At 39.5% G+C, this 16,456-nt stretch overlaps 1 protein-coding gene across 1 annotated transcript in view; it reads left to right on the top strand.

Annotated features, from left to right (window-relative positions):
* Positions 1-16,456, top strand: part of triob (trio Rho guanine nucleotide exchange factor b) — a 63,404-nt gene that overhangs the window by 7,350 nt on the left and 39,598 nt on the right. The window contains exons 7-13 of the mRNA XM_070835969.1: positions 6,053-6,244; positions 6,796-6,927; positions 7,637-7,867; positions 9,291-9,413; positions 9,769-9,960; positions 12,110-12,279; positions 12,536-12,710. Of these exons, the coding sequence (XP_070692070.1) occupies positions 6,053-6,244; positions 6,796-6,927; positions 7,637-7,867; positions 9,291-9,413; positions 9,769-9,960; positions 12,110-12,279; positions 12,536-12,710 (1,215 nt within the window). The remainder of the gene's footprint in view (positions 1-6,052; positions 6,245-6,795; positions 6,928-7,636; positions 7,868-9,290; positions 9,414-9,768; positions 9,961-12,109; positions 12,280-12,535; positions 12,711-16,456) is intronic.

Genomic DNA, 16,456 nt, shown 5'->3' with positions numbered 1-16,456 from the left:
GCTGAGGACATTATACTGTATTGACTCTGCAGTCTCACAGTGCTCTGCTCTGCTAGTTCCTTCAACCCCTCATGGTCTTGCTAACTAAAAACCATCAAACCCTGACCCTTCCACCCTTTCCCTTACATTTTATTTTTTTTTATCACAATTGATCAATGACGGTCACATTGCAACATAATCCTGTATGATTCCAGTCCACTTGATCTAAGCCTGAGTCGATATCGAGTCGATATCTCTCAAGGATGTATGAAAATAGATTTAGACTAAAATTTGCTTCATAGCTATTAAAACTTAAATAAAACACTTGTGTTCAGCCCATTACCTCTAATCTGGAGAAAAACAACCCAACTGTTAGAGAAGAAAATGTGTTGAATCACATTTTTTTTCCTTTTACTTTTTATTACTGTGACAAAAGTGTGGTGAAGGGACAGTGGGACCATGGCCTAAATCCTCCCACTGACGGTGTCACAAATCACTGGTGTTGGGAACCATGTGCAATGAGCGTTGTCAACATGAGGGCCCAGGGGCAGCTTCAGTGACCACCCGAAGCCAGTTGTGTCAGCATTGCAGTTGAGATGAACCAATAACCCCCTGAGACAACAGTAGCGGAAAATACAGATGGAACTGCAGTATAAACTCAAATGTATATTCACAGCACTCACACACAGTTGTGGTACACTCAGAGGGACCTCCGCCCCCTCCACCTATTCTTCCACAGGAAGCAGCGTTTCCCCTTCCTGTTGCCTCCATGGCTGAATGGAAATTCATAGTATTGTGGTGTGTGTATGTGTTTATGTGCGTTCATGTAGATATACTGCCTGTGTCCTTTTGTGTCTGTGTGTGTTCTCAGTATATCTAAAAAATTATGAGGAGCAAGGTCAAACAACACATTTACCTGTACATGTTTGCTGGTTTCCACTGATACATAAATACTGGCACCACATGTTTTAAGAGTTGTTATTATATTGCTTCATTATATCGCAATAGTTTGCATTATCAACTTAAAGTCATTATTTTAGTCATTTAACTAAATGTTAGTGATGCCTGTTTGCAGTTATGCAAGGGATAGTGTGTCATGCACAGGACAATAGATGGAGTTATGTTAATGTTATGCCCCCTATGGGGTGCACTTAACAAATGCAGTTTGGGAACAAAAATGTTTTTTTTATTATTAAATTGAACCTTTGCAATTATTATAAAAACGGGGCATTGTTTTTTATTGCACGTTTGATTAGATTTGTCATTAATGAACTGAAATGATGAATCCACAGGTTAATGACATAAAGTATATCAAAATAGATTGTGTAGTGTATAGAGATATATGTATATTAACTAATTTCCCCCCACTGCTATTCTATTCTATAAAATCACAATATCCGGTCTGATGGTTTTCAATGATTGAAAACCATTTATGAGTGGATTTCTGTAAATCTCTGAAAAGCAGGAACAAATGGCAGACATACAGCATAATGTATACAAAATAATCCCAAAAATATGCTCTAAGAAATAATAAACAAATTATAACATAGTTATGGATATGTGACCTCAACACGTGATTGTCCCTTTACATTGTAGATGCATTTTGAGGGAAAGGGAAAGGTGCGATTGTGCAATTCCAGGAAAACAGGATGCTGCATTGTTCATCTCTCTGTGTCTTGCGGTGCAGATGGAACGATTTCCCTTTGATTTGTCCCTATGAAGGCAAATAGAAGTTGTTAATTGAGATTATGCCATACGCTATGCATATATGTGTGCACATGTGAACAAATAGACACACAGATCTACTCCTCACCTCAAGCACTTCATTATTTAAAATCAACAGATCGTGCCCATTAGAACAATTATAGTCCTCTGTGAGGGAAACCTGGTATGTAGAACTGAAGAGGTACATGCCTGTAAAGATGAACAACAGTTTAGTTTCACTTGGCTTTTATGAAACATTAAATCAAGGATTGGTGCTGTTTCTTTAGTAGCTTTTGTCATTTTATTATTATTTTTTGCAAATATTGTTAAAAAGCAATCACTCTGGTTTATAGGGTGTTAACATGTATCCCGTCCAATGACTACCCACCCATTTGGTTTTTCAAGTTGTTGTTTTCCTCACGTAGTTTGGCAACTTTCATACGAAGCTCAAATAAGCTGTGATCTGTTATCAAAGAGGCAAAGTATGAAATACACAATCACATACACAATTCATGCATGCACATATATTTTTTTAACCTTTCCTTTTTTCAACTGGTCCAGCTGCTGGACACTAGTACTAAGCAGAGCTTTCACGGACAGCTATTACTATCAAAAGTTACATGAATATGAGCATGTACTAAATGTAAATATCTACTGTAAGACTAATGGTCAAACTTTTTGTTATTGTGGTAATTTTTAAAAGAAGTAACAATCATCAGTAGAGTTTATCCCTGAAACTTTCAAAATCTCCCCCTATTTCCAAAGAAGTGTTGCAGTCCTGCAATGTAATGCATCTTTGAAAATGTTATGTCCAAATTTCAAAGGGGCTAACAATCAAAAATTGCTAATTTGTCATAAATTAAGTGAAACTCCCCCAAACTGATGGTGTGTGTTAAAGGGTTACACTTCAATACATGACAACACAAGATTACTTTAAGTGGACTGCATCTATATAATCATACATAGATATAGATGTATGTAAATATACGCAGAACACTTTTATGCAGGTTTTGTCAAATCTGTTTTCGCTTCTGGTGAAATGTCTTCTGCTCATTTTTAAGGTTGTGATTTCATAAAAGAAAGTTCACACTCACAGTAGAAGTTCATTCCGATTATCCCTCCGAGCAACAGAATACACAGAATCACCAGACACACAGTAGAACGCCTGAAGAAAGCTGATCAGAAGATAATATAATGTTGTTGTTACCATTATGACTTGCTAGTGTTTCATGTGTCTGCATTTACTGCATCTATATCATTCTAATTTCAGCATGTACCTTACCTAAGTGGGATTGTTGCTTCATTCCTTGTCTCCGGTTTGCATTCAGCGGAGGGCGTTTGATAGTGACGTATCTGTCGGGTTGCGTGCAGATGGAGGGTCGAGCAGTGTTTGGGCTTTGAGTGTTTTGCAGTGGTCTCATAGTTGCAACTTTCTCTTTTTTCGGCTCTTCTTTCTTCTGTTCTCTTGAATCAGGGCCTGATTCACTTCCTCCTGCATTCTCTTTTCCTCTGAAATCAAGGCCAAGTGTATCTCCATTTTCATAAATATCGTCATGTTCCAACCATTCGTCAGCATCCATTGTCATGTATTCATCATCAGCACCTTCAGCTATTACAGGTCCTGCCATTGTGAAATTGTCTCTCAGTCTGTATGTGGCAGTGTGTTATATATGCAGATACGGATAGCTGTTGATACTAATGTCTTAGCAGGAAGGAGTTTTTTTTAATGGGAGGGACTTCACAGGACCACAGAATTTTAATTTGTTTCGATGGAAGTATTGGACAGAATAGTCACACGCTAAGGCAGCATCTCCGCCTCTAAGCAACCTTGGCTTATTACGTCTTGCATGTGTAACTACAGATTTAGTTTTAAAAAGAAACATATTTGATTGCAAAGTGAGTGGAATTACCAAGTGACAAATAAAAATACAGGTTCAACTCTTGGCATTGCTGCTGGGTAAATAAAAGGCTTGATTGTGTTCTGTAATGGCTGAGGTCTCTGGCAGGTGTTGTTATAATGATTTATGGAACATCACACTCTGTATACTATTACATTTATAAAGTATCGTGAAACTTTAATGATCCTTGTGGGAGAAATTGGTAATTTCAGTAGCAAACTGGAACAGATCATAAAAACCAAAAAAAAATCCCAAATGCGTGCACAATACAGGTTATTGAAGCCACACCAGTGATACTTTTAGCACCCCAGCATGCTATGTAGAATTAAAATGGAAAAACACTGGAACAGTCCTGAAGGCATGGAGATGATTTGCGTTTAGTTTGTTTACAGAAGATATTTTGCAGAGATTAGAAATAGTCCAAGTAAAAGTGGGAGAGCTCTGTGTTGTGGAAGTGATCTGTGAGATAAGAAGTCTACCAGTAAACAGTGACAATTATTCAAAGCTGTGGTTTGCGTTGTCAGGGCGACTTGTCCTGGCAGGAGAATTAGACATGCAGAGTTTTACAAAAAGACTAGCAAAGCACTGTGCAAATCTTAAGGTCAAAAGTGAATTTTGTGTAGTACTGACACACATTAATATTGATGTTGAGGTTTGAGTGATGTTAGGGTTAAGTTAGCGTTTCATTTTTATTCCCTATGCCTTCTGCAAATGCATCCTATTAATGGGTATATGCTGTACAAATAGGTTCACTCTCAGTGTTCATCAGATGGTTGGATGGGAAAAAATCCAACTATTCTAAATCAGCAGCGGTGTGTTTTTTTCATCAGTGAAACCCCTGAGTTCAGTTAAGTAATTGAAGATGATTAATTTCTGGGTCAACAGTGTTTTCCCTCTTTTCCTCCACTGTCTCTCTCTCTCTCTTTCACTTTTTCTCTCTCTCACTTGCCCCATGCCCCATCATCGGGTTTGAATTAGGAATTGCCTCTCACTATCTATGCCACACCCCTCCCCCTCTCTGTCCATCAGTTCTGGATTAAGACTTTACCACCCAGCGTGTTTGAGTACTCCAGCCTCTGTTATTTAATCTATTTCATAATGTCCTGCAGATGGCTCGAAGGCCTTCAGGCTTATTGGTTGTGACTGGGTGTGTGTTCTCCTTGAGGCCAGTTTGTGAGTCTGTCCTTTTGAAAAAATTGTCACACTTTCCTATGGTAAAATACCACATATGATCTATCGTAGCTTGCAGATCATTTTTCTGTTAAGTTTGATTTGTGTCTTTATAGAAAACTATAATAAGATTACTGTAGTTCTACAGTGCACTGCTGATCTTTTGTGTATCACACTTACCCACTGCTGTGTATTCAAGAGCACTTGCACCCCCTTTATTTCTCATGTTAGCCATATTTCTAGGCACACCAGTGTCTCTATTATCCTCAAGTCAACACCAGACTTAATCTAGTGCCTTTGATGTCCCAGTGTCAAGATTTTCCTGGATTTTGGACAGTAGGGAATGTCTCTACAAGGTTTGCATGTCATAACTCCTACAAGTAAAACTAACGCTATTTCCACCCCTTTTTAAATCCCAATTTCAGGAAAAGACACCGTCAAAAACATCCCAAAGCCTCACAGCTTGATCAGACCTCATGATTTGTGTTTCTAGAATCGCTCTTACCGAGACCCTGCCTTTGTCTGAGGGCTGTAGCTGATGCTCGGTTCATCTTTGCTCCCCGTTGTGATTGAAACAAGCAAACTAAGAGCCATAATAGGCTCCAGGAGCAGTAATTGAATAGAATAATAACAGGCTGTTAACACAGTTGTTAATTAGCGTGTGCCGATCCGTGGCTATCTACACAAAACAGCTTGGAGCCCATATATTAAAAAGGACTGAAAGATTAAGAGGCAAATGGGTTCCTTTTCATCATTCACATGAGGCATGCCTTCCAAGTGAATGACTTTTTAATGTCCGCAAGGGTGTGTGTGTTTGTGTGCACATGTGTGAAGGGATACCTTATGACGAGGCTGCATGTATTGACTCCCCTAGAACTCACATGTATGTTAATGTCATTATGGCTGCTATATTTCATAAACACACTTAAATTGGTTTGCAGAAATACAGCCAATCTTATCTGTTTGAAAACATAGTTGCAGCTTCATGCGTCATGGCACCCAAAATGAAACCACAACAGTACTTTAACTGGCAGCCTGTTAATTTACCTGACTGGAATGGATTATTATTAACCTTACATAGAAAAACATTGTTTATATGAGTCAGCAGAGCCTCGGGTCAGCTGTATTCAGATTCAAACTTTGTTAGCACACAGTAGTTTTCACTTTGTGTGGCTGAACTTAACAAATGGAGGAATATACAGTCAAGAACTTAACAAATGAAGTAATATATAGTATCTTATTCAAATAAACTTTATATTAATCTGTGCCATCTTTGCTTCTCTGTCTCTCCTTAAACACAGAATGTGTATGTGAACATCAATCGGATCATGTCAGTAGGGAATCGGCTCCTGGAGTCAGGCCACTACGCCTCCCAGCAGATCCAGCAGATCTCAGGACAGCTAGAGCAGGAGTGGAAGGCCTTCGCTGCAGCGCTGGATGAACGCAGCACGCTGCTGGAAATGTCCGCCAGCTTCCACCAGAAAGCAGACCAGGTACAGACACGAAATACTGATACTGAAAATCCAGTACTGGTCTGATGACGTCAACAGACTTCAGTGTCATTTGTGCTTTCATGAATAGTTTAATATCCAAACCTTATTATAGTTTTATATATATTTCAAGAGAAAGAGACTCAAGAAAAAAAATATATTTTTCCTCCACTACACTTTACGCTGGGGTTGCTTTACCCCTAACAGACCTAATAGACCATTTAAATGATCAATACTGCTCTCCATTGTTTTGCTTACGGTTGCAGTAACAATGCATTAGTTAGTTGGTGACAACTGTTGTTTGCTGAGTGGCTTATTTCTGCACAGACTTTAATGCTCAAGACTTCCTTGTACAGCTATTGATATTTCGTTGTCGATATTAGCGGACAGAGCAGCATTACAGACATGATATTGTGACAGAAAGCATGTTGTTCCTTTAGAGCCTCGAGTCAAGCTGCAGAGAAATACACCTGCCTCCATGCTGCCCTTCCCATAACAGAACAATTGCTTTTCAATCATTATTCTATTTAAGCTGTCTTTGTTGAACTCTCCAGTACATGAGTAAAGTGGAGCCGTGGTGTAAGGCATGTGGTGAAGGAGAGCTGCCCTCTGAACTCCAGGATCTGGAAGACACAATCCACCATCACCAGGGACTATATGAGCACATCACCACTGCATACTCCGAGGTCAGTGCACACATTTATGCGCACACACACACACACATGCACACACAAGTGAGCATGCACAACACAAAGGTTTATGTAAATATCAATGCAAAATGTGACTGGTAATTATCCAAATCATGTATTCAAAATCTACACTCACAATGGAATACAATACAAAATCTACAATACAAACTCTCCATGATCCATCCATTTGTGTTTGAGTTTTATTTATTTATACAAATTAAAATCAAACAAATGACAGAAAAACAGCAATGGAATTTGACATAATATAATAATAATAATACATTTTATTTTTAGGGCGCCTTTCAAAGCTCACAAGGTCGCCGTACAGAATACAAATAAAACATACAATATAATAGATAAAACAGGTGTAAAACAGGTTTATAAAACAATATTCAAAATTATTTACTTGACAGGAAAAACTAATTTGGAAATACTTAACAGAGGTAGTAGTCCTTTTTAGTGACAGTGGTAATTCTATAAATTAGTACTACTATATATTATCCCGATTTTTGTGATGATAAAAATAAGATGACTGTGTTGTCGAGTCTTTTTGCCAAATTTGTAGTCATACCAATAGATTTTGTTATTTTTTACTAACATAGTCAATGTGTTCTTTCCATCTTTCTGTTAGCCGCTGACTCTTGAGACATTTATACATACTTGATTAATTTTTCATAAATGTTAAACTACATGTCACATTTTACAGGTAAGCCAGGATGGGAAGTCTCTTTTGGACAAACTCCAGCGACCTTTGACCCCAGGAAGTGCTGATTCATTGATGGCATCCGCTAACTACTCCAAGGCAGTGCACCACGTCCTGGACATCATCCATGAGGTGCTCCATCACCAGAGGCAGCTGGAAAACATCTGGCAGCATCGCAAAGTCCGTCTGCACCAACGGCTGCAGTTGTGTGTCTTTCAGCAGGATGTACAGCAAGTAAGAGACACGTACAGACATACAGAGCAAAGTGAAGTCCAACTACAAGCAGACCTGCATACACAATAAATACTTCAGTAAAGACTGAAGAAAGCGCTGTTCCGTCTTGCCCCTATGTTCCATTTAATTACACTGCACAGCCGTCTATACCGAGTCCATTAGGTAATGTAAAGCACTACCAAGGTACGGACCTATCCTTCCAAAAATGTTTACTGCAATTAATCAACTTCTTTAGCACTTCACACGGCTTGTCATGTGGCAGTAAATTCAGTTTGTAAAACAGTGTTTTCCGATAGTTGAGTGCAGCTGGTATTGCCATAAAAGTACATTTTTACTAGCAACAGTACACGCACAACAGTAGTAAGCACAAGTAAATTTATAATCTATAAGTATCCTTAATGAATTCAAATGAGGAAACTGTTCTATTGTGCAAACATTTGGCAGCAAAGTGAATAACAACACATACGTTAAGTGTAGCTTTCCAACCATTTTTAATACTCATGGAGATCCGAGAAAACTTTGTTGTTTTACAGAGGGATATTCTTCAAGCATTCCATACTGGATAGCAGAGGGTGTGATGTGAAGACTTAAGATTATCAGCTTCAGCTTCTTCAAAGCCTTTTTTTCACTTCCTCTTGGGTTTTCAGAATGAGAGTCTCTATCTCTCTGGCTGACTGTCTGGATGGCAAAGCTCTTAGATCAAAACTACCGAGTTGGTGTATAGTGTCGGCTATGGGTTTCTGCCCTTGGGCATGAACTCCTCTGCCGCTTTGCCCCCTCCCTCCTTCTCCCTCTCTCTCTCTCGTCTTCCCTCTCTTCCATCGACTCTTTCATTTACCCATTTCTTGGTAGTAGTTTCCATGGTGATGCAATTTACTGTCACATGAAGTGTCGAGGGCATTGTGCACGCCTTCATATGTGTTTGTCCTATGAAAATATTCTCTCAGAGACCTTGAAAGCATCATGGAAATCCCTTTCATTACCCCACATAGAAACAGATGAAGTATGGCCATCTGTTTAATAGATAATAAGGTAATTATGTACAAAGATTTATAGCTAATCTCATCCACAGTGGAAATGTTGACACTTAGCACTCCTCTGGATTTCCTATGAGGCAAAATCTAATTGTCCACACTTGTATAATTTAAACACAACAGACTGCTGATGGAGAAAAAGAGTAAAGAAAGAGGGAATCTGCAGAGAGGTAGAGTGTGTGAGGGATGGAGAAAGATGTCATCTTTAGACTGCTGTAAATCCAATGTGATCTGAACAGTCATTCCAGTCAATTGCACCCCCTACTGCTCAGAACTTTATACTGCATTCTCAATGTACAGTTACTCTGTGTAGTTGTTCATATTTAAACTATGTGCATATGTTGTATTTGTGTGTGTGTGTGTGTGTGTGTGTGTGTGTGTGTTTTAAGGTGCTGGACTGGATAGAAAACCATGGTGAGGCCTTCCTCAGTAAACACACTGGTGTTGGGAAGTCTTTGCACAGAGCCAGGGCTCTGCAGAAGAGACATGAAGACTTTGAAGAGGTTGCGCAGGTGAGTTTTAAAAGTGATGCATTTGGAAAAAAGTTCAGTTTAAAGTGTTAAAGCAAAAGCAAATCTTCTTCTTGTGACATACCTTTTCTTCAAGGCATCAAGTGTGCATTTTTAATATGAAAAAAAACTTCCATTCCATTATTCAAACTTTAGTCAAATAAAATGTAAAGTCATATTTCAGATAACAGAAAATCTTAATAGATCTAGGTTTGATATTTCTGTACTGTCTTAGACCATTCCAAAACTAACAAGATTTCAGCACAGCTCCAGAGACTGAAGAGCAGTTGGCTATAATATTCGAATGTATGAAATACTGCACTCTCGTTTTAAAATATACTTAATGTGAACATTTCAGAACACCTACACCAATGCTGACAAGTTGCTGGAGGCAGCAGAGCAGCTGGCGCAGACTGGAGAGTGTGACCCAGAGGAAATTTACCAGGCTGCCCACCAGCTAGAGGATCGCATCCAGGACTTTGTGCGCCGTGTTGAGCAGCGTAAAGTCCTATTGGACATGTCTGTTGCCTTCCATACACATGTCAAAGAGGTGTGTATTTCCTCTCTTCTCCTCTCCAGAAGCTAAAGCTAGTAATACTGTATAAAGTCAGAGGCTAAAAGAGGTAGAGGGTTATCGATTTACATCACACCAGGAAAATTATATCTTTGTCCAAGATCAACACTCTGCGGTACAATGGCAGAGGGATGTGATATTCTTTAATAATGGTTACCAATTTTAGACCAGGTCTAACAACGACAGTGTCAATGTAAGGAGCATTTTCTATATCTCTACAGAAGTCTATATCGCTACAATCAGAGCTGCAGCTATTACTATGAAATAAAAACACAATTAACTAGAAAGCACCCAGAGAGCAGATACCTCCACCTCGGGCTGCAAGATCCCTTAAAGGTGTTATTTTGAAAACAAACTATCTTAGGTAATCTTCAGTCTGAAAATCATCACATAGTGATATTAATTCTAGTAATTAGCCACTATTATCTCTGTACATACATAAATTTATCATATTTCTGTTGCGCAACCTATTGGGTAAATGTCATAAAATTTGCATTGTCATTTTGATTTTGCCACATTTTCTGTGTTCATTTGTTATTGCAGTTTGTCTAATGGGTCACACTTTCAAAAATAATTTTGTCTGTGTGCATAATTGCTCAAAATGTTCCTGTCAGTCACAATGTTCTCCCTCTGCACACATCTGTACTTCCCTTTCCCTCAGTATTTGTACTTGTGTTTACACAGATTTAAGGCAATCTGCCTCAGTCTGTATTCTACTATGATAATGACAATCATGTCTTTAATTTTCTTTGTTATTATCCACATTATTCCTTTAACAAATGAATGAAATACACACAAACTACACAGGACAGGAATCTGCACATGCTGTGTGGATGTGGTGCCACTCTTTGCACACCCTCACAGTGTATAGTAATATGAACGTTATGCACGGCACATCTTTGACTGTCAAAATTAACCTCTCCACACTGACATAGCACTGTGTTTTGCATGTGTTAACATGACATCCTGTTTACATAGACTCATAGAGACAGTCAGAGCCATGGTGTTATTAATGAAGCTAGTCTTTAATGTCCATATGGACTAATCTCCTTCATCCCATCTGTCAGCTCACACTGGTGCAAGTCACAGTGTGTGTGTGTGTGTGTGTGTGTGTGTATGCCTGTCCGCGCATGTCCTTCTGTGTGTATGTGTGCACAAGTGAATGTTTGAATCTCTCCTGCCCATCTCCTTTTCTAGTTCTGTAGAAGCTTTTGGATGCAGTCCAACATGTTGAAAAGCAACAAACAGTTTACTGTGGCGAGCATGAACTAGATTGGAAGAGAGGAGATTCATCTGTACTGATATTCATGAAGTACACAGATGCAGCCACTCCAAATGAAAGGCATTATGTCTTAGTGATATCCAAATTATTAATAAGTCTACATTAATGTCAAAAACTAAAAAGACAACCTACTGGGATGCGTAGTTGGCAAAAGTGGGCTATGACTTAGGATCAGAAAATGTCTCTAGCATGTTGTACTGAGTGTATGGCACACTACAGATGACAGCACACATTGCTGAAAATCAAAGCTAATTTAGCATAACCTAAACAAAAATACGCTGCCCCCAGGCTTTAATAAAACACACTTTGTGTTACCACAAAGCTTACTCAGCCATTGAGATATTTGGTTGCCAAACAACTGTGTGAATAGATGTCGGTTATAATGCAAGATACAGTATTACAGTAGTTACTTGATATGAACAATACCAAAGGTAGATGTTTTTTTGAGAAGGCAATGTGGGTGTTAGACAAACCCTGGGTGCCATGGTCTCTCCCCTGCAGCCTGGATTTTGTGCCAGGGCTTTAGTACGCTGAGCCAATTCACCCAGATGGCTAATCTGTTACAAAGATGACCATTCACAAAACACCAGCTTTGAGCAGAACCGGTTGGATTTGATTTCTGTCTCCCATCTTCTGCCTGTCCATTTGGCAGCTTGACTATGGATCTTTACATGTGTGTTTAACTCACAGCGCTCTGGTTATCTGCCCCAACTCCTTCAGCATGTGTATTCTGTTCACAGCAAGCCTGTTTGGTTGCTCCCTGCTTTTTTCTCTTCTCATGAAATTGTACACTACACGATGGCGCATTTTAACTGGCTTGGCTTTCCTGTCAATCACTATAAGCTCTGGACGTGGTTGGAGGAGCTTCAGAAGGAACTGCTGGATGATGTGTACGCAGAGTCGGTGGAAGCAGTGCAGGACCTGATCAAGCGTTTCGGCCAGCAGCAACAGACCACCCTGCAGGCAACTGTCAATGTCATTAAAGAGGGAGAGGACCTCATACAACAGCTCAGGTGCCACTTATTAATGCTGATTTACTAATATCTGTAATCTATAATGTGCACTAGGACACGATCTGATAAACATATACAAACATACTCTCTTGATTTAAGTTTTATATAGAAGTGGTTAGAAGATATACTAAATAAACTCTGCAAAGGAGAAAGGAATAATTCAGAAGAAAAAAAAACATTTTTCTTGGATTTGTCTCCTTGGGAGCACAAGTCTGACTGTACCTCTGACTCCCCTGTGTTTGACCTCTCCCCACAGAGACTCTGCCATCTCGAGCAACAAGACTCCCCACAACAGCTCCATGGCCCACATCGAGAGCGTGCTGCAGCAGCTGGACGAGGCCCAGGGCCAGATGGAGGAGCTGTTCCAGGAAAGAAAGATCAAACTGGAGCTCTTCCTCCAACTCCGCATTTTTGAGAGGGACGCCATCGATGTGAGTAGGCGAGAGATGGAGGCTTAGTGTATGATGAATATTTATTTTTGCTTTATCCTGCAATGTTCATGCAAAAGTACGAGTGAGAATGAGAGTAAGAGTAGTAGATGGAGTGTGAGGGATGCACAGTTAAAAAAGAGCAAGAAAGAAGTGGGAGTGGAAATGAAAAATATCAGTGGCGGACCAGAATTTTTAAACAGGAAGAAGGTGGGGGATGAAAGGAAAAAACTGAGGTGTAAAGCGGGCCAAAGGTGTTTATGCTCTATAAGAAAGCAAGAGGAAAAGTGGAGGGGGAAATAAAAGAATAAGCTGAGAAAAGGGGGATGACAGATATTAATGTACCATATAAACCCTTTTTTTTATCTTAATGGCTTAGTAGTCTTTTTTTCCTTAAATGCAAAAAGATAAGTTACATGTGGCAAAGGATACACTGGAAGACCAAAATGACTGTGACTCTGAGCTGATGGACCGTTACGCCGTAAAAGGGAGATTCAGTCCTGTAGCGAGGATCCCTGCTGGTTCAAAGCTTGGTTGAATTCGCAGCGATACTCTCACATGTGCTGCATTTAAAAAGTATTTAGTTCCACTTGACGCATCTCATCCACTGACTCATTCCAATTTTGTATCCACCTCCCCAACCAGCAATTGGCTACATTGTATCCGCTAATTCCTTAACATCCCACTGTGAGAATGAATGCCTTTCTCAGCTCGTGCTCAGATATGATAACTGCTCCTTTCAAATGCTATTTTGTTTTTTTGGCGATGTTTATCATGGCTGTCGATTCAGATTTCTCGAGTCACACTGTGTTGACAGATGAATTACACATTGGAAGCAAGAGCTTAGAGCAGAGATACGGGCTCATATTCATGGGGATAGAGTAAGTAAAAAAGAAGGTTCGTGGAAAGTAATCATGGCAGACATAATAATTCAAAGTGCCTGTGCATGGAAATGGGTCTCAATGATAATTGCCACCAGCCTGGTGAGAGAAAAGCATTTTTAGCGTGGGTAAAAATGCCCACTGGCATGGCTGTAGGGATGGCAGCGTTAGTGTGTCTGTTTGTTCAGTTTAGTTAGGCCAGTTGATAATATTTGAACAACTATTAGATTGATTCATCTTTTGATGAATCTATAAGACGTTTATGATATCCTGACTTTTCCCCATTAAGTCAAAATTGTAACACATTCTGTCACATATCTCAATACTGAAGCTAATAGCTGATTAGCACCACTTACTTACTGCATAAGTACAGCCTCAAAGAGCCGTTAGCATGGCTGTTTGTCTCCTCCTGCTCTGAAAATGTTAAGTATGTGTTTGTTATGTTTGATGAAAAGTTAAATAATGCCTACCAAACCTGATTTGACACATATATGTAATTTCAGGCCAGACATCTTCCTTTTGTCAATCCTCAAGATAATCTATTTTGTGTTTCTATTAAGACTCAGAGCATTAACCATACCTACCCTGCTGGTGTCAGACTTTCTAGATGCAAAATTGGTAAAAGTAAATAGATGATTATTTGGGAAGACTGTATAACAGAAAAATACATGTAGAATGTGGATTCTTGAAAACTATAGAATATATGAGAATAAAACCCCATCAAATCCATTAACTGCACATTTGACATAGTATGGAAGTATGTGGTGTTTTGTTACATGTCTGTTAATTATCCTGTAGTCCACTGTGTGAGCGTAGAGGCTCTGTGGTTGGTTTCAAGGCTTTTGTGCCTGTGCTGTTAAGTCCAAAAGAACAGATAAGTCTCACATTAGCTCTGCATGTCAAGTCAGGGAATGGTGGTGAATCTGCTAATCTCTCATGTTGAACACTGAAGTACGCCCACTTGTACACACACACACACACACGCACGCAGACAGACAGAGGATTAATATGACACACTGCTTGAGCATGAAGATGGGTGGAGGAGGCATTTGTTTCCCTCCACTCCCTGCCCACACACGCACCGTGACACTCCCTCCTGGCTTGTATGGGGGTGTGTGTTTGAGGTAAGGGCATGGGTTGAGGTGAGGCATACAGTGGTGTCTTCTCTGACTATTAGCCCCGTATCACCGCACAGCAGCGAGGAAAAAAAACCCACACATGGTCAAAGAGGAGACTTATCTCCTCTATTAGTTAGTTTCCACAGCGTTGGTAGCTGAGGGAGATGGTATTTTTGCACACAGAGGGCATTTTACTCAACTGCAAAAGGAGAGGAGTGCAGAGTGCAAATGAGCTGGTAAGTTTCTAATTTGTACTCTGATTTGTAAAATATTGGTTTCAGAGAGGGTATTATATTATTCTGCTATGAAAACGCTTGATAAGCCTATTCAGGGTGCTACCCAAGAAAGTCACGTTTGTCGCAAAAGAGGTTTATCTTACTTTCTAGATGAACAACAACAATGGGGAGGTGCACAAAGAACCTTTAGACTTTTATATATCATGTGCTTTATGGTTTTGAAGAATAGAGAACATAAATGGATTTGTAATGAACCTCGGCTAAGGGATCTCTCCATGGTCCAAGGCTTGTCCGGTACGTGTCCGTGGTCTGCATGTATGCTTCCACTGTCTGTGACCTCTCTGCTGTCTTAATTCAATGGTTGGAAAGCAGCTGTCTTTCAGCATAATAAAGGTGCTATTACACATGATTGAGCAGTAACTCACACCTTCTAAGAGAAACTGGAGGAACATGCAGATGATCCTGGGTTGCTGGAATTGCATATAGGAGGTCTAATTCTGGCATCTGTCATACAGAAAGATTTTGCAGCTAAATGTCTGGACCTGACATACTGTATGTATGAACACATTTTAATTTTCTCTTAAACCAAAGTGCGAAGCCCTCTGGTGTCTCACAAACTGGGACTTTCTCTACACCAGCACCAATGACAGAATCCCACCCCAAAAAAAGAGAAAAAAATGCTGAAACTTAGTGAAGTTTAGTGACTGCTGGTGTTTGGAGGTAAACCTGAGAATAAATACTGAATGCCACTTCAGACTTTATTGTCCGTATCACGAGAGTTAAGAGAGAAACACAGTTTATCCAAGTCAATGAAACTAACTGGAAGACAGAAATTATAGGAGACTTAGAAAAAGAAGATTTTTTTGTTTTGCACATTTTTTTTAACTCACTATTCAATTTTCACTTTACATTTAAAACGTATTTTTCTATATGCATGTAAATTGTCCTAACTCTAAGGAACAGCAGCTATTGCCTGGTGTTCCTGAAATGTTTCATATGACAAATAGCTTAATCATACACTGAGCTTGCAGTAAATTATTATTGCTAAAATGCAGCACCAAGTTGTAGAAACACATACCATGGTTGTGCACTGACCCAAACCTCTATCTGTAGCACCCATGGTGTTGTAACATACATTGACTTGATTGTATCGGTTCTGGCCTGGGGAAGCACCTGAGAGACGGAGGAAATTAAAAATAGCCTGAGAGGATATTCTAATACAGGTATTCAGTTTCACTATAGGAATTTTCTGAATTAGCCTTTGCTTTTCTATCTTATCTTAGTAACACAACGTTACAGACATGCAAACATCGAGGCACCTCTGTCCCTTTTTTTATATCTCTCTGAGTGTGCGTATCAGTGTTTCCCTTTTTTCTTTCTGCGACAGTCTCTGATTTGAAGAGGACAGCTGCAAAAGCATCTCATTTTAATTTTCATTTCAGCACGCAGATCAGATTTTGCCACTGTTAAAAGCTATTGCATGTCGACGTCTCATAGACATCCAGTTGTCAGGA

Source organism: Pempheris klunzingeri, chromosome 8 (genome assembly GCF_042242105.1).
Source record: "Pempheris klunzingeri isolate RE-2024b chromosome 8, fPemKlu1.hap1, whole genome shotgun sequence".
In the NCBI taxonomy this organism is placed as follows: domain Eukaryota; kingdom Metazoa; phylum Chordata; class Actinopteri; order Acropomatiformes; family Pempheridae; genus Pempheris; species Pempheris klunzingeri.
This window is presented reverse-complemented; position numbering and strand designations above follow the sequence as displayed.